The 22,485-nt window shown below is 37.6% G+C and overlaps 3 protein-coding genes across 5 annotated transcripts in view; all 3 read left to right on the top strand.

Annotated features, from left to right (window-relative positions):
- Positions 1–9,728, top strand: part of LOC107691386 (kazrin-like) — a 55,292-nt gene extending 45,564 nt beyond the window's left edge. Inside the window, exons 6-15 of the mRNA XM_016489955.1 lie at positions 521–701; positions 785–918; positions 2,071–2,240; positions 6,038–6,215; positions 6,921–7,039; positions 7,128–7,359; positions 7,448–7,549; positions 7,889–8,055; positions 8,737–8,845; positions 8,969–9,728. Of these exons, the coding sequence (XP_016345441.1) occupies positions 521–701; positions 785–918; positions 2,071–2,240; positions 6,038–6,215; positions 6,921–7,039; positions 7,128–7,359; positions 7,448–7,549; positions 7,889–8,055; positions 8,737–8,845; positions 8,969–9,127 (1,551 nt within the window). The 3' untranslated portion in view covers positions 9,128–9,728. The remainder of the gene's footprint in view (positions 1–520; positions 702–784; positions 919–2,070; positions 2,241–6,037; positions 6,216–6,920; positions 7,040–7,127; positions 7,360–7,447; positions 7,550–7,888; positions 8,056–8,736; positions 8,846–8,968) is intronic.
- Positions 9,729–11,349: 1,621 nt separating this feature from the next.
- LOC107691400 (transmembrane protein 51-like) lies at positions 11,350–18,308 on the top strand. 3 transcript variants are annotated; one of them, XM_016489972.1, is made up of 3 exons: positions 11,350–11,598; positions 15,564–16,022; positions 16,543–18,308. In XM_016489972.1, the coding sequence occupies exons 2-3, from the start codon at positions 15,646–15,648 to the stop codon at positions 16,964–16,966; spliced, it is 801 nt and encodes a 266-aa protein (XP_016345458.1). In that variant the 5' UTR covers positions 11,350–11,598; positions 15,564–15,645; the 3' UTR covers positions 16,967–18,308. The 3 variants fall into 3 exon arrangements, with proteins under 3 accessions (XP_016345458.1, XP_016345457.1, XP_016345459.1); XM_016489971.1 differs by having other exon boundaries at positions 11,350–11,580; XM_016489973.1 differs by lacking the exon at positions 11,350–11,598 and having other exon boundaries at positions 15,585–15,602; positions 15,677–16,022.
- A 1,862-nt stretch (positions 18,309–20,170) lies between these two features.
- Positions 20,171–22,485, top strand: part of LOC107691355 (ski oncogene-like) — a 34,824-nt gene continuing 32,509 nt past the window's right edge. The window contains exon 1 of the mRNA XM_016489922.1: positions 20,171–20,620. Coding sequence (XP_016345408.1) covers positions 20,411–20,620 — 210 coding nt within the window. The 5' untranslated portion in view covers positions 20,171–20,410. The remainder of the gene's footprint in view (positions 20,621–22,485) is intronic.

Consider the following 22,485-nt stretch of genomic DNA (forward strand, 5'->3'; position numbering starts at 1 on the left):
TAATTATATATATATATATATATATATATATATATATATATATTAAAAATTAAGATCTTTTTTTTGAGAGAGGTCTCTTATGCTCACCAAGGCTGCATTTAATAATATAAGAAATACTCTAAAAACACTAATATTGTGAAATACTATTACAATTATTAAACTGTTTTCTGTTTGAACACATTTCAAACTGTAATGTATTCCTGTGATGGCAAAGCTGAATTTTCAGCTGAAGAAACATTGCTTATTATTATCAGTCGAGAAAACAGCTGTGCTGCTTAATATTTTTGTGGAAACAATGATTGTTTTCAGTATTCTTCAATGAATAGAAAATACATTTATTATCAAATATTTATTTTAAATGGATTTTTTTAAGCCTATACTGTGATGTCATCATTTGTAATTAAAAACATTTTTATTAAATTTAAATATCAAAGCATTTTAACTTTGTGGTCTCACAATTTTAGACCCAATTTTATATGGTTCTGCGATACGGTGTGTTTGTGATGTTTTTGTACCCCAGGCAAAGCAGTCTCTGGCCACCCTCACTAAAGATGTGCCAAAGCGTCACTCTCTGGCGATGCCATCGGAGCCGGTGGTGAACGGAAGTCAGGAGTGGGTGATGCAAGCAGACCTTCCCCTCACTGCAGCAATCAGACAGAGTCAACAGACCCTGTACCATTCGCACCCCGCGGACAGGCAAGGTACAGGCCTACACAACCGCATGCTCAGATACACCAAATGTCTTCTTTTTGCCAACTCACACACCCGTCTCCTGCCACCGCAGCTGCTTTGAGGATCAGTCCCTGTCACTCCCGCCAGCCCTCCATCATCTCTGATGCCTCGGCTGCCGACGGCGACCGCTCATCCACCCCGAGCGACATCAACTCGCCCCGCCACAGGACTCACTCCCTCTGCAATGTAAGAGCTGCCTGGCACCCCCGACCAAGTAATCAGCCTTCCCAACTTGTTTTTATCTCCACCTTCACTCTTCTCAAATATTCAGTCCCTGCGCTGCTCATTAGCATGGCTTCAGGGGCCCGTTTTGTCTTGATGGTAGTTAATGCAGATAAACCAAAAGAGAGAATTTGTACCTGTGAGAATTAGCTGTGCTCCACAAGCCTGAACCGAGTACGCTTTGCACATTTGGCATGTTAATTAAGTATTAAATATGTTAATTTATATACTATTATATATACATTTTTCTCTATTTAGCTTTAATTTGGTTTTCATTTTTAGTTTTTGTAATTTTAGTACTTCAACTTAAACTTGTTTCAGTTAGTATCCAGAACAAAAGTTCTGCTTATGTGTTTTAAGTTAAAAATTTCAATCCAATATTTATATATTTTTTTCAGCTTTATTTCAATTAGTGAAGACAATTTTAAATAGCTTTAATTTTTTTTTTTTTTACCTTTAATTTGAGATTTTTTAATAGTTTTTGTACCAAAATGTTTTAATACAACGATCTTACATCATGAGGCACAAGGGGCTTTGCTATACTATAAATATAATCATGGCTAAAGGACAGGTTTTTTGGCACAACTTACAGTGGATTGGTCAGTTGTTGTGACCAATCATTATCAAGGACATACTATACATTTTATAATAGTAAATGTGGGCTCTTCATATGTGTTAGAAGAAAAAAACAAAAGACCTATGCTGGTTTGCAGGTCCTAACTGGTCTTCCAGACTGGTTGTTGTGGTCTGTTGACTGGTTTTAGAGGGATTTTGGGTATACTTTCCTTCAACTGCTCAGGCTGGAAGACCAGCTTAAATCAGCCAGGACCAGCAAACTAACTGGTGGCATCTTATTAACAACCCTGGGCAGCTATAGAAACACCTAAATCTACAAAAGAAAAATCTCATAATCCAGGATGAGAGATTGCGAATAAACCAAATTTGGAGTGTGTGGACCCCTGAAGCTGTGCTGATGAGGCAGTGCAGATATTCCTGCGATTCCTGATGAAACCACATGACTGACCTGCCCCCATATGTCCACCATTACTTTTCTATTCTCTCTTCTCCTTCCTCTCTCGCTGTCTCTGTTTCTGCCTTTTCTTGTTCTTGCTTCAGTCCATGGAGGACCTCGAGGACCAGAAGCGTAAGAAGAAGAAGGAGAAGATGAGTCTCGGCTCACTTTCTCGAGTGTTTGCCCGGGGAAAATCGCAACGCAAGTCCTTGGATCCGGGCCTGTTTGATGGTACTTCCACCCCTGATTACTATATAGAGGAGGATGCTGACTGGTGATAGTGCTATTGTGTGAGCATTTAGACGTGTATGCGGAACGTACACATGGAGTTGTATGAGTTAACGTGTGTGTGTGTGTGTGTGTGTGTGTGTGTGTGTGTGTGTGGGTGTGTGTATGAAAAATACAGGAAAGAGGAAGAACTGCTGCCTCCTTGAAATGTACATAACGACACTTAAAAACATCTATGTAAATGAAATATATATTTATATATGTATGCATATGTACATATGTTTACATTCATATAAATATATACATGGGATCATTTGCGTGTGAATATGTTTATGCTGTTATTATGCTTTATTTGTGGTAATGTATGTCTCTTTTTTTTATAAACTGGAAACTTGAATTACTGCTGAGCATTTGTAAATAGCAACTCTTGTGCACCTTGTGTTTGCTGATGTCTTCATGTGGAATGCTTCTTTTTCATGACTGCTACTACCATGAACCCAGAGCTCCAGTATTCATACGCCATAGCATGAGGTCCATCTGAAAGATTTAAAGGTGCACTCGGTCATTTTTGCCCTAATCAAAACATGTGAAACTAAGAGATGAGACAAAAATGTTAACATGACATGATCACATGAGATGTGAGCCTTATAACAGCTATTTAACTGTACATGGAGCAGGTCACCACAAGGGGACCGGCTAATATCGCTCATTTTATTTAGGCAGTCTACTATACCTATTATCACTAAACTTCACACTATTCTGGCTGAAAATTACATTTCTACATAACAGCCTGTAAACAATGTGTGATGCTGTATCCACACCACTAGAGGGCCGCCAATGCAACATTACCAAAAAAATTACTGAGTGCACTTTTAATATTTAACGTTACGATCTACTCGGCCACATCCAGATACGATGGTTTTCTAAATGTTTGCCTTAGCTGTTCACCTCAGTAATCTAATCACGAGGCATATCTGCATAAATGTGGGGTCACATTGGCGAAATTCGGCGAGATTTAGCGCGGGCAAAAAGAGTTCCGATGGCCATCATATATAGTGTAGCGGTGTATGAAGTCACTGTCAAGCCAAGCGGCTCTTTTGGTCAACGTGTTAAATTTGCGTGACCAATTTTTACCCTCACGCAAAAACCCTGACACAGATTCCTATTAAAATGACTGGATCTCCCCCGCAAAATCGCGTCAAGCAATGGTAAATGTGACCCCATCTTAGTAACAGGTGAATTTTGTGCGTTTACCTCAGAGTTACATTCAGACAGATGCCAAACCAGGATAATGATCATTTGAAAGCAAATATTTTATTATGTATTATGTCTTCTTGCAAGGCTGCACCTAGGATGTTTTTAATCTTGACAAATGTGAATTGAAAACCTCCCTAAATCTATACTTTATTTTCTGGAATGAAATCATATTTTAGGCAGTTTTGGTTCAATTATGATGACAGAGTAATTCAGTTATAAATGGACTGAAGTTACAGTATGTCTCAGACAGGCCTTGTCGGAGTTATTTTTGCGTGGTCCAACGTGACTGCCCCTTTTTGCTAAAAAGACACGTAGCATTATGTATTAGACTTGTTTCCATTTTAAAAACGACATATTTTATAACCTGTAAGGAATTATGCTAGATTTTAAAGTGATAGCCTACCTGGGAAGTTTGTTTCCACATAATGTAGATTATTTACACACAAATCTGGATTATACTTAAACCAGGTGCTGACCTTACATTAGTAAAGTGCCAAAGGGTTATAGTGCAGCTTGCAGTAGGCTACATAAGAAAATACATAGGAATATTTTTTTCCTGCTTTCTCAAGTGTGCAAATAGAATGTCTGTAAGAACTCATAACACATCCTGCTTCCATAACATTATTTTCCATTCATGTTAAACCCAATGATGTCATGACTCTTGTCTCGCTGACATATCACATATTTTTTACCGTTTCAAGCTTTCCTTTGCATCTTGGTGGCACTGATTTTTTTTTTTGGGACTTTTTTATTTTCATCTCTTAAATTAAACTGAACTTCATTTCTCCATGTCATTTTAATGAGTTTATGTTGTAAGGTTTGTAAAGTAGATTATGTCAGATATAAGATTAAGTCTATTAAAGAACTTTATTTAAAGATTAGAAAAGAGGTCATTTCAATGAAACCAGACTATCTTTGAATTTACAGACTTGATGAGGATGTTTTAACATTCTGAAGATTTAAAGAGAAAAAAAAACAATTAAAATAAAACTTATTTTAAAATAAAAACACATAACCCAACATTCATGTGCCTTTCTTCTTGACCCTGTGTGTATGTTTGTGTGCGAGTTGTCATGCAATGGTTTCCTCTTAACCCTCTTGTTCAGGGGTTGCCGTGGTTTGGGGTGACCCCGCTCTACTCTTCATTTGTAATTACCCACCATTTGTGTTAACACGTGTCCTAACATTGTCTGACCTCAGTGGATGAGAATGCCCCAAACTCACTACATTCATAACTCATATGAATATGTCAACTGGAACAAGTCTATCATGTACACCCTTATCCAAAACATGAGCACGGTCATGTGCACCTCTACCCGAAACATCATCTCATGACCAACTGATGTTGATTTCATTTAGTATAAAGGTCTATTTAAAAATGCTACACATTTATTGAGTGGTATATAGTTATATATCATAAAAAGTACATTATGTAGGCCTTCTTGATGAGGGTTTTCTATTTACATCCTCGTGAAGGACACTGGAGAGCTTTGCTACAGTAAATTCAGAGCGATTGGGTTTTTCCTTCTCATATAATGTGTAAAATAATTAAAATCCATTTTTCCATAAAGCCAGCGGATGCTCTCAGATGTCTCGAACAAGGTCATGGCTCTGTCTTTGCTTAGACGAGTACCTATTTCCTCTAAAGGTTTGAAACAGGTGTCCTCTGCCCCGATGCCCATCAGATAATGAGTTTTATAGAGGTAATTTTTTCAGCTAATTAAAATCTGATGAAGCCTAAAGAGAAGGATGATTCAGTCTGAACCCTCAGGGTGACTTCAGTCTTGTTTTATACCTGCCAGGACACACTTTTAGCGTTAGGAGGGATATATTAGACACCAAATAGTCTAAATAATTAGCTATACATCTAATTCATACAGATTCGACTGAAAGTCAAGTACCTTAAGAATGGCATCACTGCAACAGCATTAGCTCGGAGTTTATAGGGCGTCACCTGCTGGTGTAAACATGAAACTTCAGGAGTGGATTATGCAAATTTCATAAAATCCGGTGATTTTGGTGTGGTGGCTTAATGGAATGTGTAAAATATAATAAATTACAATATATTATAGGGAACGTCTATAATAAAATGTATGTGTATGATTTTAAGCTTAACCAAATAGTTTACTAGTAAATAGTTTGCTAGTAAATTTCACTAATAATAACAAAGACATTACAGTATTGTAAAACATACTCCAATCATTTTTACTTAAAACCTGTTTTTACAGTGTAGTCAATGCACTATGTATCACAAAAAGGACTGTAATAGAAAACAATGCTGTAAAATGGTCTAGTTAGTAGATTATCATAAAAAGTAAGCAAATTCAGTGTTCGCGTCACACAGTAAGGGGGAGAAGGTCAAGTGGTTTTGTAGTGAAAGTCTGAGGTAGTAAATGTAGAGGTGGTTTTGCTTCAGAGGGTGTCTGGGTTATATGAGGATAGATAAGGCCTGTCGATGTTGACCGCAGGCCTTATCACATCCGCTGGTTCTTGCTTGAAAGCAATGATTCATTTAAGAAGCATTTTAAGAGCAGAAAATACTGAAATAAAACAGGAGGATATGGAGGTGGGTGCTTTTCCTGACAGCAATAAACAAGCTTTCATGTGCGGCGAGGAGCAGCTGGAGGGGCTACAGCAGGCGGAGCTTACGCGCAGCAAACCCATGTCTCTGTGGAAGGCAGTCACTGTGCAGGCCTGGCTGGAGGTTGTCATGGCAATGCCCATGTACACGCGTGCCTGTTCAGAGAATGTCAAGAGTGGAAAGGTAAATGCTGTTTTGTTTTGTTTTTTGCCTATTCTTACCTTGTTTATTGTGCCTTTTATTTCAGCCCTTTTTTAAAGCAAGGTACTACATGCAAAACATGCTCAATTTTGAGATTGGACAGAAGACATAAAATACATATTTAAGAGTTTATTTTATTATACTTTTTCTATTTGGGTCTGTAAATTTCCATTTCAACTTTTTTTTTTTCTGCCTGTTAACATTATTTTCTGCTTTTTGGAGTGTTAAAATCAGATATCCAAGATCCCTTCTATAAAAACCATTAACTGTAATATGTCAACAAAATGAAACAATTTTTAACCTGGCTTTATCCAGTGTTCAGATTCCTGTTCTGGAAATGTATGCAAATCAGTGCTAATTTAATTAGATAATGCCTTGTTTGCATATTTAAACAACATTTCAGAAAACTGTGATTAATCTGTAGTGATTCACCTGTATTGCCTAAGCACAACTAACGAGCCATTTATAAACTTCTCCTTGATTAAGTGACATTCTAAGATAACATTTTCAGTTCTGTGGCTGCTAATTAGCACTTTATCTTAACGTCCAACAAATATTTACTCCCCTGATGCTTCCAACGAGCCCTGACGTTAACCTAGTTACTGATTACTCAGTTTAACCGGAATACCTTGCGACATTTACTCGTCTGTAGGAGATGATGTCACAGCGAGCTGCTTCTTGTTGCAGGTGTTGCTGGGGTTGACAGATGAGGATCTGGAGCTGGGTTTGGGCATCAACAGCCCAATGCACCGCAGGAAGCTCCGTCTAGCTATTGAGGACTACAGAGAAGCAGAGAATGGACGGGGGTGAGCGGCCACACCTACGCACAAGCACACAGGTGGCACACATTAGACTGCACTGGCACTGATTTTGTGTTACATTTGTGTCCCTCAGACTTTCCAAAGCTGCTGATATGGATCATCACTGGGTGTCTAAGACCTGGCTGGGCGATGTGGGGCTTCCCCAATACTCACAGGTCTTCCACAACCAGTTGGTGGATGGCAGAGTACTGAACTCTATCACACGGAGAGATCTGGAGACCATCTTTAACGTCACCAATAAGTTCCATGTTACCAGCATTCTGTCAGCCATTCAGCTTCTGCAAATGCTCAACTTTGACAAAGAGGCAATAATTTTTGTATATACTGTCGCATTCACTCTGAAAATATCAAATGTTTTTGGTGATATTGTGAAATATCATATCTTCTCTGCAGACTATACAGGCACGTCGTGCTCAGTGTGAAAATCGAGATCTGGATCCGGTGGTCTGGACCAGCCACCGTGTCATTAAATGGATCAGAGACATTGATCTTAAGGTAATACAAAGTTCATACAATGGTAGTGTTACCATTCAAAAGTTTGGGGTCTGTAAGATTTTAAATGTTTTTGTGAAGGTCTCTAATGCAAACAAAGGTAGCATTTATTTGATCAAAAATATTCAAAATAAATATTATTACAATTCAAAATGTAAGTTATTCCTGAGATGGCAAAGCTGTATTTTCAACAGCCATTACGACAACCCCAAACTTGTGTCTGGGGAATATCAGAGTTCCAAATACATATTTGGATACTTAAAACATTTTTAACAATGTAAAACTGTATAAATATATATGATAAAAATGTCCAACCTGTTGAAATAATTGTCTTTAATGCAGGAGTATGCTGACAGCCTTCAGAACAGTGGCATCCACGGTGCAGTGATGGTTCTAGATCCGACCTTCAGTGCAGACACCATGGCCAAGGCTCTAGACATCCCCAGCAATAAACACATGATCCATCGTCATCTATACGAGGAAATTAAAGTGCTTCTCAACCCCGCAAGGTGTGTGAAGCTTCATTTCAGTATTGTCATAAGGACTATTTTATAGTCTAGCAGTAGGATATATAACAATCTAAATTGCAAGTGATTTCAAAAAGCAATATATACGCGGTACTTCGGAATACTCGATTCTGATTGGTCAATCGTACCATCCAGCGATCGCAGCACAGCAACAGCAACACAGCGCTACTTTCACATCACTGGTGAACATCTTTGCTACAGTTGTAATATTTTTTAAGCGCTTTTGGGGCACAATGTATGCGCTGTTAGTCACAAAGAATATTGGCTTTTGAACATCACATTTGTAAGTTTGGTCTTTTTATGTAAAACAAAGATGTTGAATTTTTATGTAAAAATAAAATATAATCAAATATAAAATTATTGGTAGGTTTTATTTATGCAAATGTAGATTTGTTAAAGTATGATTTGAGTATGAAATGAGTTTTTTTTTTTTCAATAAAAAAGAATGCCTTAGACTCTCTAAATAACTTCAAATATATATTTATTAATAGCCTTCTGTAATTTAATTTGTTATCATTTGCTTTTATTTAATATACATCATTACAATTCAACTCAGATCAGTATTTCATATGCTTGTATTTATTTAGTGAGTTATGATCACTTTGCTGAACAATAGCTGCATTGATTTAACAAGTGTGACTGAGTAGGCCTATTTCTGTACAGAACTAACCAGGCTCAGGACTACAGGAAAGAGGGGACTCCTACACATTCTCCTGTCTCAAACTGCCGCAAAACTGAGGAAGAATTTTCTCCCAGGCAAAAAGTCGGCAAGGTATGGGCTGTCTTGTTATTGACACAAAACAAAATCAAGACAAATGGTGGACTTTGTCTGTGCGCCTACCTGTTATTGTTAATGATCTGTAAAAGGATAAATAACCTTTCTGTCGTTTCTCAGAGCCCTTTGAGATTCAATCCACTGGTCACTGTTGGGAGAGACTTGACATTTCAAGGCGGCTGTGGATCACCACCCAGAGAAGATCGCATCAAGATCCTGCAGAGGACCAAGGGCAGTCCCATGCACGGTTACTCGAGCATAGAGATCACTAATGTCTGAGGGCAACAGTCTGTGTTTGCCTTGGATGAACTAGGAAGGATGAGCCTCCCCGAACCTCTAAATGGACCAAATAAGCTCAATTATTTGTAAAAGAGATTTGAGAATTGACCATTTGCACTTTAAAGAAGTTTGTATTGGCAACAAATCACAAATAAGCACTTAATTAAAATTTTATAGACATGCTGCATTAAAAAGCAAATATTTTGTTACTAACATAATACATAGATGAACTTGTCCTGATTCCCGTAAATTCCAGTCACAACTGTAGGTATGCAGCTAAAATCAATACCATATGTTCAGATGTCCATTCCCTACATCAAGGTCATCACAACACTGTGCTTGTTTAAAGTTACGGGAAATGCTGGAATGAGGAATAGCGCTGTGAATTTATTGTGAAAACACTTTGAATGCCACAGTAAAGTCTTTTCTTTGTTTTAATACATCTGTTGACATCTGCTAAGATGTTTGTGTTTTCAAAGTCTGATTTGCATATAAAATTAAAAGCAACCACCACTTTAGTAGCAATGTAGTGTGGGTAATAGATTAGTCTCATAAGGATCACTCCAGTTTAATTGAAATGAGTTTTCCCGCATTATATATATAGATATAATTTTAGGGGAATGAAAGAAAAACCTTTTTTTTTCGCTTTTATTTCCTGTTTGTGATTTTTAACATCTCTGTCTTACCATGCATGCAGTTCAATTTGTTCAATGGAATATTTTGTTCAATGGAATATATTTGTATATAAATGCGTTGTATAGTGACTATCAATCAAAATAAGGAAATGAAAGTGTGATCTGGTTGGAAAGCCTTTAATCTTCTTTTTACGGAGTCAGAGAATTATTTTGTGTCATAAGCAGTGTTCCTAAGAGTGTATGGAAAGGTAAAATGCAGTATAATCTACAAGCCAATGCAGCACATGCACTGCACATTCTACAGCTGTGTTATCCCACTTGGAGCCACGGGGCAAGGAGAGCAAAACAAGTTTAGCAGCTCAGCATGCAACAGCACTGGCTTTTTATGCAAACAGCCTTTGTCATTGGGTCCACACAGATTAGATAACACGAATCGATTAATGACTTGTTTCATAAATTCAACCAATCATTATTTTCAGATCTTGTTCGAGATCTGGTTAGGAATGACAACTGAATCACAGATTTCCTGCTGGGTTTGACTCAGATTGTCTATTGATAGACAGTTTGACGTCAGTTGCACAGCATACCAGCGCTAGGAGATGCACAGCTCAAGAATATAGCAGTTATGGTGCATTTTTAAGGTGGGTTTTGCAATCGCTAATCATTTTATATCACTGTATCTTGTGGCATTAGTGAAACTGTACTTTTGAGAAACATTTGTATATAGATTCATACCATGTGTCATTGACACAATAATCTGTATAGAAAAATAAAGCTCTACATACAACACTCAAATGAGTGTTGCTGTGTGTTTGTTTATCAGATTGGTTTTATATATTATACACGGCTGTTCATAAGTTTGGGGTCAGTAAGATTTTTAGAAATTAATACATTTAATGAATTAGCCTATAAGAAATTTTTTTTTTTTTACAAGGATGCATTGACTTGATCAGGCATGACAGACAAAAACATCTGTATTACAGAAGATTTCAATCTAGTCATCAAAGAATCCTAAAAAAGTATCAAAGTTTCCACAAAAAAAATTAAGCAGCACAACACTGAAACAACATGTTTCCATTGATAAAATCATATGTGACGCTGAAAACTGGAGTAATGGCTGCTGAAAATTCAGCTTTGCCATCACATGAATAAATGACATTAAATTAGAAAGCAGTTATCTCAAATCGTAAGAATGCTGTGTTTCACAATATTACTGTTTAAATTTTATTTTTATCAAATAAGTGAGCCTCAGAGACTTCTTTCAAAAACATTAAATTATCTCACCAACCACAAACTTTCAAATGGTATTATTTACACAGCTAAAACGTTGTTTCAAGTTTCAATTCGGGTTTGAATAGATCTTGTATTCTGAGAGGAATCTCTTGAAAAAGAAAACATTTTAGATCGTTTCAAATGACTGTGTGAAATGTTTTAGAACAAAATTTGGAAGTATTTAGGAATTTTACCTGCAGACCTTAATTTACTGATAAATCGAAACTGCTATTGTTGAATACTTTTAGGTATTTCCCAAGGAAACCCGTACTTTTCCGGGTTGTAGGACCATGAACAGCTGTTATAGTTCTCTACCAAACATAACTCGCTTTAGGACCAAGCGTCGTACTTAACTCTTACAACTGAGGGATAGCGCTCGACTTGGTTTTGAACAAAGTTCCTGTCTCTGCTTAAGCCCATACATTGTCGAAACAGACTGAGTGGGACTGGAGTTAGAGTATCCATACCGTTTTTCCTTCCTTAAACGAATGAAAGGATCCTGAGGACGCTCGTTTCACCTGCGGCTGGGAGCGACACCTGCCTCAGGTACTTTCATGACACAAGGTGCGAAGGGCGTTGAACCGCCGCGGAACTTAGCTTAGGCCGTACACTTTATATTAACCTTGTTTTTTTGTCACATGTTTGTCGTTATTCGGCATTGTTGAGATGTTTGCCTTCGCTCACAGAACACCGGAGAGACTTTAGGATGATGTCACTGTTACAAAGTTTCTTTTACCAGCCTATTGTTTCAAATAGTTAAAAAATATAGCCTAGTGAATGACAGCCAGAACTTTCCTCGTGATAGTTTCGTGCAGAGGCGGACAAAGTACTCAACTCCATTACTTGAGTGAAAGTACAGATAGCCTACTGCTGGTCAAATATTACTCCATTACAAGTAACAGTTGTAAAGACAGATTTTTTACTTAAGTAAAAGTACAAAAGTTTTATTGTTGTACTTACTAGTACTTGCAATACTTCTGAAGCAACTTAGAATACATTACACCTGCTGAATGCGCTTACTAGCTTGTAGTATATTTGGAATAAAGAGCTTTTAGAATGTTAAAAATCTATGGGGAAAAAAACAAAACAAAACAAATTTAACACCCCTACCCACCCCCACAAAAGCAGGATGGTAGTGATCTCACAAAGCTCTTACATCTCCATGTAGCCATTCATCCACATTTGAACAGAGTGGACAGTGAAATCTTGTAAATACAGAGTGATAAGGAAGAAAAAAAAAATCAAACCTGCTTTAAAACCCAGCAACACAACTGTAGATGTATAACTTTACAACAGCAACACTGCTTTAACAAAAAAGCAAAACAGCAAGACTTATTTGACATCAAAACAAACATTTTAAATGCTGTATAATCGCTCTCGCAGTACTTTGATGTCACACAGAGAACAGTCTGTGGAGTGCTGCTTCAAGTCCAACACCTATTGTGTTTTATTAGGAGATGCACAACAGTTCTTCTGTGGCTTTATAGGTAATATTTTCACCTACACAATTTAGCAAAATCAGACAATATTGTGTCTAATATATACCACAATATTAACTTCTTATTATTGAATTGTTGTAAATAAATATCACATTTGCAACTGGTCAGTGTTCAAAAAATGCTGGGAAATCTCTTCATGTAGCCCTACAAGAGTGATTACTGATAAACTGTCTGAAAAAAAGAAAGTCATGTTTTAGAGAAGAAAAAAATCACCCACTGACTTTCAAAGCTGCTACATAGTAACGACTTTCTACTTCGAGGACATTGATAGAAATGTAGTGAAAAGTACAGTATTTGTCTTTCAAATGTAGTGAAGTTAAAGTCATAAGTTCCCAGAAAAAATAATACTCAAGTAAAGTACCGATACTCAAAAAGTGTACTTAAGTACAATACTCAAGTAAATGTACTTAGTTACTGTCCACCTCTTGTTTCGTGTCTGTAAGATGACATTCATACATCAATCATTTATATTTTATGGCATTTTAGTGCACATTTGTTTGTAAAATTGTCCCTCAATATTCACTTCTGATGTCATAGTTTTTTGTTTTTTTTTGAGTGTAACTAATAGAATGTTGTCGCGAGTTGGCCTAATTCTAATTGTTCAGTCATTTTTAATCTTTAAAACCAAATCTTTAAGCAAAATTATGAAGGTCATTCATTTTCCCAGGATGTTTTGTGCTGTAAACAATGACGCTGAAAAACTGTAGAAATAGCCTACGATCTGCTAGGGTTGCCCTTATAAAGCTTTACCATGGTAACCGGCGAATTTCCAAGGTTACTACTTATTGTTAAAGCTGAATCATCATAAATTATTATGCTATCTTGTCCAAACAGTGTAAGAAGCTTGTGGAATTACTGTTTTTTTTTTTTTCTTCTTTTTTTGGCTTCCACAGTAACAATAGTAGTATGGTTCTTTGGTGGTAACTACAGGTACGATGGTTAACGTCTGCTTGTATCGGTATTAAAGCTGTAATTTTATTTAAGTGTATGTATGTATGTATTTGTATATATTCATCTTATTTTACATGGAAACAAGACAATCAAATATAATTCTAACATACAAATGAAAATGGAACACAATACACAACATATGTACATAATTTTAAATAATTAAACAGCACCATAGCTCATTAATGTCAAAAATAAATAAATAAAAAATAGGCTAGTCATCATCACTCTCATGCTAAAAGATTGATTTCTAACTTCATGTGTCACTTTCTCCATCGGTTTCCAGAAGTGTTTTTGAGTGTTTGAGGTTTTTGGTTTGTCACTTCCATTTTTATTATTATTATTATTTATTATAGCGATTGGAGTATGAGTATATATCTGTGTGAGTGGCCTTGTTTTACCCACAGTTAACCCAATTGTATTGTAACGGTTCATTTTAATGTGTTATTGTGTGACGATTCTGCTTTGTATTCTGTAAGAATAAGTTCAGATAAGGTCATGGGGTGCATGTTTAGATGAGGCATTTAGTGACCTGTGGTTCTGTGTCTGTTTACTTCAGGACACGGAGCAAGTGTTGCTCTTGTGTATTTGGACAGGCCTTCCTGGCCTTTTGTCATATTTCCCTATTTTATGTTTTTTTTTTGTTTTGACCAGAATGTAATAGATCTTTGCTCTCATGGACTCCTTTGTAGACATGTCACGTACCCAAATCTGCATGTCATTAATATATTGCATTCATTTAACATGAGAATTGTGCAAAAAAAAAAAAAAAGTCATTTTCTCACAGCATCTCTTTCCTCAGGACGAATTGTATTGATTTTAAAAAATCCCTTTGAACAAGACTCCTCCTGCCAGTCTTGAGAAAACAATCAGGCTTTTACAATTAGTGTGCACAATTTGCAGTGCTTGTCATGTCTTGTTCTGTGAAAAACCTGTTTTGTTAGTGCCCCTAAACATGTAAGACTTTCTCAAACTAAACACACTTTCTTTCTACACAGACAATTGCTCTTTCTTTCTCTTTTCCCTATCTCTCCATTCCTCATTCCTCTCAAAATATGAATAACAGGATTCATTATTTCTTTTTTACTTCAAGCCGCTTGTTGTAAATCGAAATGTGAACATTATAAAACACATTTGACCATTCACTCTCCCCCCTCAAATAAATGACACCCACAGGCGGATGAGTCATCCTGAAAGGTCCCACAAAGCCTGCCATCGTGATTTCTTTTTTTTAGTGCTCTACCTGAACACATAAAGTAAAACGTTCGTAAAAACCACTCAAAACATCACCTTACGATAAACGTGCATATCCACAGTCGCCTAACATTGCACATTCACAAAAACATTTACAGACGTATTTTCATGTTGTAACAGCCAAATATTTTAAGAGAATGTCTTGTATAAATATACTTAAAATTGTAAGCATTTTGCAAGGATAAAACAGGAAATTTGGTTTTGCTAATAGATGAGGCTGTTTGCCCTGTTTAATGTGAATTTAAAGTAGCTTTTACCAAAAATGACACCCCTTCCCCATTTCCATTCTGAGCACAGTGAAGTGCCCACATTCACAAGTGAACAATGCTGTGTTGTTATGGAAACAGTTAGTGTACGGCAGCAGCCTAACCTCTGTGCACTGGACCTTTTTAAGGTTTTTTTTTTTAAGTGCATGTAACCAGTGTCTTCCTGATGGGTCCTAACCTTTACTATCAAGGACATTCGTTGGAAGATTTTGTTGATGTTATGGAGTGAGTATGAATGTGGGAAAGATTATAGAAGTGTTTGTAATTATTATCTTTAATGCACAAACGGTACTGAATTTTTATTAGGAGTTTTACCAAGTTGTATAATGTCCTTACATGGTAATCCTTTCCATGACATGCTAAATGCTTCTATTTGACCTCTATAGTGGCATTGTGCCAAAAGGATTGTTTTTTTTGCTGTAGAGTCTGTCTTCAATGAGCTGAAACACAGAAACTCTTTTCTTCTGTTACTTGGGCCCCATTCCCAGTCATTTCCAGGAAGTATTTCCTCCTCATTGAGATGTTTTTAACGTTTGTCTCTTTTTTTGCTTTTATGTTACAGTGCTACTCTCATCCTCCACATTTGGACCACCCTTCCGTGGTAAGTGTGTGTTTGTGAGTAGTGAAGAGGAGCATTTACAGCTATGTGCTACAGTGGGCAGCCTCTGTGTTCAGGAAACAGGCGTTCACCCACCAATAGAGAGGCCAGTCCAGGCTCCCAGTATGCTCTCTGTGCACTGGGGGTGGGCCTGGTGGCACTCGGTGTTGTCATGATCGTGTGGAGCATAGTTCCTTCTGAAACACAGTTGAACAATGCTACAACCACGAACGATGGAAGTGACAGCAGTGATGGAGGGAAGACATCATCTGTTGCGTTTGTGCTGGTTGGATCTGGTGTTGCCATGTTGCTCCTTGCTATATGTCTCGGTGTGAGGAACAGGAAGCGAAGGAGACAACAGGAAACTACAGGTGTAGGCGGTGCTGATTATGTGGATCGTGTCCATAGAGATCAGGATGAGGAGTGAGTGCTGCTCTATACTCATTAACTTTCTTTGTTAACTTTCATTTAAAATAAATGCTTTTGCTTTTTTAGCTTTCTATGCATCAAAGAATCATGAAAAATGTATCCGGTTTCATAGAAATTAAGCAGCAGAGCACAACAGTTTTTAACATTGATAATAAGAAGAAATGTTATGATGTTATAATGGCTGCTGAAAATTCACCTTTGCCATCACAGGAACAGATACGTTTTTAAAAGATATTAAAATATGAAACCTGTGAGGTGGATGGATTATCTCTGCAAAGGAGAAGTGCTCACCAACACAGATTTAGACAGATTTGTGAACAATATTTGAGAGAAATAGGCCTTTTGTGTCGGCTTTCACTGTGGACGAAGCGGAGTCCAGCCCGGGGTCGGCACATATGTTTGCCGCAAGCCCGCCCGCCGCGGCTCACTCTATGCCTCCGGCCTCCACTCACTCTAGCCCGCCGTGTGTGACGCTGTATTTCGTTGTGAAAGCGAAACTACTTTGTTTGATTAGGTCAACTGATGAACCAGCGCCCAACTATGATGTTCCCACCTATGAGGAGGCGGTCACCAGCGGAAAGTACCCTGTTCGGCAGAGCAACTTGCGACAGAGTTACCAGCTGCCCTCGTATGAGGATCTGATTGGTGCTGTTGAAAACGAAGGCCAGCAGCCTAGAGAAGGTAATGGCCAAGAGGCCCCTCAGCCAGCTCCTGGCTCCGAACCTCAGCCTGCAGCACCCGTCCGCAGCAGCAGCAGGGCCAGTCGCATCCTCAGACCTTTCAGAGTGCGCAGGATTAAGTCAGAGAAGCTCCACATGAAGGATATTCGTTTGAATATCCAAAATCCTGGACAGAGTGTGGTGGTGACCATCGAACCACTGACCCCACCACCACAGTATGAGGACAAGCCCCCGCAACTACCCACAGAAGCAGTGTAATGATTTCGATCACTGGATTTTGTTGAGTGTTTGCATCTGTGGGTTGTTTGAAAAATGTTGACTCATCTGTGCAAAAGCGGAAAGTTTTAGTAAGAGCTATAAATGTGTCTCAAAATCTGCCAAATTATGAAATGGGATACGTTTATGTGTGCTGTCAGTTCTTGGACAAAACACTAAAGCCTACTTGAATGTTTTTTAACAAACTTTTTTATATTTGAAGAATGGATTACAGTAGTGTATCGTATTTTTTATTTAAAACTGTTTGAGTAAGGAATATAAATGCCACAGCGCGTCTCTTGAGAGCGTCTGAGAGATTTACTTCACAGTTTACTTCCAAAGAACTACATTGTACATTGCAAAAAAGAAAAAGAAAACAAATTCTTATTAAAGAATAACTTACAGATGAAGAATCCATCAAACTTGTGTTGCCAAATGCTAATTACCGTTTTTAAAAATAACTTTTTCATAAAAAACATTTTCAAAAACTTAATTATTCTAAATCTGAATGTCCAGTTTTTCAGCTCCATTTTTTTTTATTCTGAATATATAATAAATTTGAACCAGATAGTGTGCTGTTGCAGCCATAAAATGCAGGAATGCAAATTATTTAAAGACTTAATTCTCACTAATTTACTTAACTAATTTATTCAGTGCCACTCCAATTAATCCAATTAATAATGTAATTAATATTTCAGTGTGTTTTGATTAACAATGTGTCACTGTTCTGTTTGCAATTAACTAACTTTGTTTTTGTTTTTTAATGTATTGCTCATTGCATTTTAAGGGTGCAAAATTAAAAAGTATTGAAATAGAATGAAATTAAAAGTATTCTTAAAACTCATAGGAAAATTTAGTGTAATATGTTAGAACAAATTCTGCATTCATATAAAATTCTAATAAGTGATATACAAACAAGGGTCTGGATAGCAAACAAAATGCACCTTGGGGGACTTTGGTTTCTTGGGCAACTCAACACTTAATTTCTGAAGTGCAAATGAGAATTTTATAGATGGGCTAACTTTCACATGCAGTTTGACTGGACAAACAAGCCATCATGCTGCAGATTGACCATTTTCAATGACAAAAATGTTGTTAACATTCTTGTTAACCAAACTGAACATGGTCCTGTTGATGTCATTTTGTATGTGAGCTAAATAGCCTTCAGTTTAATTGCCTTTTAATTCAGTTTATTTTATTAAGGTGTAAAATCTTGGAGAAGGGATGGATTTGTTGTAGATTTGCTTTTGACAAAAGGAATTGATACAGGTGATACAGGTAATAGTTTAAAGCAGAAAAGCTCTGTACGGTATTTATTTCTTGCGGGACATAATAAAATTGTTTAATTCTGTGTTTTTGTTCATCTTTATGGTTTCCCAAGTTGAAAAATAATGTCTGCTGATTTGTAGTGCCACCTAGTGGCTCAGAATCGTACAAACAACATTTTGAGTTACAGTCAGCGATGACAAATTTGATCGCACTTCTCCAGCCTAACATTTAACAGCTGTTGTTTGACGTACTGTACTGAATAATCATTTAGGTCTTTCAATATCATGTTTCTCAACTGCCTTTGTGACTAGTCTAGCAGAGTGGATGTGGTAGTTTACGAAGTACGACATGAAGGTGAGTCAATGATGAAAGTCATAGTGTAGTGTATCTTTAAAACAACAGAACACAATTAGGCCTATTTATCTTTTCCCAGTTGAAAATGTAGCCTATTTTCCCAGCCTACTCTCACCTATGTTTTCTCTGTCATTTCAGACGTCAGCTTGTGTGTGTGTGGAGTGAAACCTAGGGGTCTGTAGGCTATAGTGACTGGTATTTGAAGCCAAATGAAACTGCATTCATGAACTGCCCCCAAGAGCCTAACACAGTCAATGAGTTATTACATGAACCAGGATTTCATAAAACGTTTATTGAACTAAGGGCTGAATTTCAAGCAACCCCACTTTATAGGCTTATGTGCCAAAATGAACCATTAGACAAATGCTTGCCATTTTTAACGTTACATGAAAAACAAATTAAGCTGTTACAATAACACCCAATCTAAACAAATCAATATGAGTTATGGCTTCACTAAACTGTGCATTTTAGAACATTGGTCATAATGACAATTTGAGATAAAAATGACAAAATGTCAAGTCTGTCATAGCTTGATTTTTGTCCAAAAATGATCAGAATTAAGCAATATCACACTGAATGTTATTATAACTACAAGATTACTATTTTAATATATTTTAAAATGTAATTTACTCCTGTGATGGCAAATATAGCCTATTTTCAGCCGCCATTACTCTAGTGTCACATGATCCTTCAGAAATCATTCTAATCTGCTGATTTGCTGCTTGTAACATTTTTTATTATGGATGATTAAAACAGTTGTGCTGCTTAATATTTTTGTGGAAACCGTTATACATTTTTTTCATGATTCGTTGATGAGCAGAAAGATCAAAATAAACAGCATTTATTTGTTTTTGTTTTTGTTTAGCTTACAAATTCCTTTACTGTGTCCTTGCGAAATCACTGACCTCAAAAGTAGGCTATAGCCTACGTTTCAGACAAAATTTAATTTGTACATTTCTATTCGCTGTATATTTTTAAAATTGCGTAAAACTTTAAATAACTTTGGCTTAAAACATTATTATTAGTTGTAGCCTATTATTTATGCGGCAATCTGTAGCCTAATGTTTTATTCTCATTGGTCCTAATAATAATGACATTTAATAATAGTGTAGTGTACCTTATGTTGGTCTATTGTTTAATTCGTTGTAATGTTTTTTTTAGTGGGAACTTTAGCCTAATCTACTTCAAATCATGTCCGTGTTTATAAACTTGCGGAATAATGTACAATATTTAGTTAACGTAGCTATTAATTTCACGATACTTTGATTCATATATTTTCAAATTCAAATGTACATAAACGACTGCTCTTGCTGTTTGTGTAATGTTAATGACCTTTAAAGTTTGTTAATGAAAGTTACTATAGCCGCTGTAAGTAAACTCCTCCTCCCGCTGCTCCGCTGCAATGGTCTTACGTGTAGTCTGTGTTCCCGCTTTTGCAGCTGCTCAGGCTGCAGGGGGAGGGAGAACTTTTCATGGAACAGCCAGCCCAGGGAGTCAGTCACATTCCTGGCCGGGATTCAATGACTGAACCAGACACAAACAAACACTGAGAGAGAGAGAGAGAGAGAGAGAGAGACTTTCTCGGCCCCCTCATGCGGACTGATCACCCAGACCGACGCCGAGCGCCTCTGCAATGCCCTCATCTACGGCGGCACGTTCCCACCGCATGCCGACAAAGAGTTGTCGTGCTCCATCGAGCTGGAAAGAACGGAGAAGAGCTTTAAAGTTTATCACGAATGCTTCGGGAAGTGCAAGGGCCTGTTCGTGCCAGAGCTCTACACGAGCCCCAACGCGGCGTGCATACAGTGCTTGGACTGCAGGCTCATGTTCCCGACGCACAAGTTCGTGGTGCACAGTCATAAAAGGCTGGAGAACAGAACCTGTCACTGGGGCTTCGACTCGTCCAACTGGAGGGCTTATATTCTTTTGGATCAAGACTATAGTGAGAAAGAGGAGAGCAGCACGCTGCAGCAGCTCCTCAATGAGTTAAAGGGAAAATTTGACCTGGGGAACAAGCACAAGACATCTTACAAGGTGAGCTTAACTCTTAAAAATGCACGGAAAATATTACGATAAATCTAAATCTGGACCGTATTACTCCAGATAGTTCACTCCCAAATATTGATAATAAAAATGATCAATGGTGTGTGATGTGATCATTTCATGTGTTGTGTTGTGTTGTGTTGTGTTGTGTTGTGTGTATTTTACTTTATTGATTCTCATACACTTCTGTTGACCTTTCTCTTTTTGTCTCTAATCATACAACACCTATGACACCCTGTGCCACCTCAGAAAACTGTCCTATCGATGTAGCTTTGCTTCAAAACCCAGATTTTACATTGGATATGACGTAGTGCCTGTGCCAAAATTGTTTATTGTGCCAAATCAAGCAAAAACTGTTTTCATGTAAAACACATTTCTCTTCAGTTTCACTGTACAAAACACTACACAAGCCATACTTTTCCTCATTTCACCCAGTATTTATTTAGTCTGTCATTTTTTTCTTGTTACTTTACATAGTGTTGCCCGTTGTTTTTGAGCGTCACAACATATATATATATATATATATATATATTATTATTATTATTATTATGTAATAAATAATGTACTGCTATCTTTGAGCGTGTTTAAATGAAGGTGCAGCCAGCCAGTGTCCTGCCCCCAACCAACCCCCCTTGCGCATTTATTTTGTGCCTCTGGATGCACTCAGGGGCATCTGCATATGACAAATGGAGCCTCAATTATGTATTTTATGGGAGCCAGAGATAGATGGGGAGGCTTGGGGAAGCCAGTAGTGGAGTAGGAGGAGAGTGCTGTGTAGGACATTGTTTTGTGTGTATGTTTTGGGTGGGGGGCAGGTTGGGGTTGAGGTCACTCTCCAAAAAGCAGTTGGTGTAGGGTCAGCGCTGCCCTTGAGTCTCCCACTGTCTGATCAGGCTCCACGCCAGGGTCAGAGAGACAGCGAGCGGACAAAAGCATGGGAGTCTCGGGTTGGCTGCTCCTTCCACGCAGCAGCTGTTGAGTGTGATCGTGCTAATGGGTCTACACACATATATGTGGTACCATGGTGTCACTTCTGCAGGCTTGGGATGCATGGTGTGGCAAACGCAGTTTCATTACTGTGGGAAATGTGAGAGACATGGCACATTTCAGAAATGCAGCGTCATGTATATTTAACGATCACTTCTCTATGGGAAAAGTGTTGGCTGATATTTGTCACTGAGTGGCTAGTTTACACTTTGCTGTGCCTTGCGTCTGGTTAGGCTAAAGAAACTGCTTTTTTTTGTGCAGTTATTGTTAGATGATTAGTTTCGGCCTTTTATGCGTGTCCTATATTGTTTCAATTGTACAATAAGCACATTTCACCATGATGCTATGGTCTGTCCTAACAGTACAGTAGCCGTAATGTATCCAGAAGGGTGAATTTTGTGCGGTTTCTATGGTTCATTGTCAGAGGTGTCCCAGTTAGCAGCAAGCTGGTTGGGTCCGTGGGGAGCTGTGTATCGGCGGACCTGTATAAAAAAAAAACACATGGCGCTTTTCACCTAACCTCAGCTCAATTAAGAATTTTTTTTTCAATTTTTTTCTTTTCCCTTTATTTTTGTAATTAACCTATTTTGTAAGTAACTTTTCAGTTATGCTAAGAATATTTGCTTTATGGTGTCTTGCTTTTTATTGCTGCTTCCAAATATTACTTTGATGAGAGGCTGGTCACCATGGTTACACAGAGTTTGCTTTATTTTTTAATATCTGAAATATATCAGTGCTGAATATATTTAAAATCCAGTCTAGGCTGGCTGACATAATGGGGTAGATCGCAGGGAGAGGGTGGCGAGTTCTCATTAAGAATCTGTCACCCCTGTCCGCCAGGGCCTTGACATGTGACCTCTCTCCAAAGC

The sequence above is a fragment of the Sinocyclocheilus anshuiensis genome, unplaced genomic scaffold (assembly GCF_001515605.1).
Source record: "Sinocyclocheilus anshuiensis isolate Anshui unplaced genomic scaffold, SAMN03320099.WGS_v1.1 scaffold1154, whole genome shotgun sequence".
NCBI lineage: Eukaryota > Metazoa > Chordata > Actinopteri > Cypriniformes > Cyprinidae > Sinocyclocheilus > Sinocyclocheilus anshuiensis.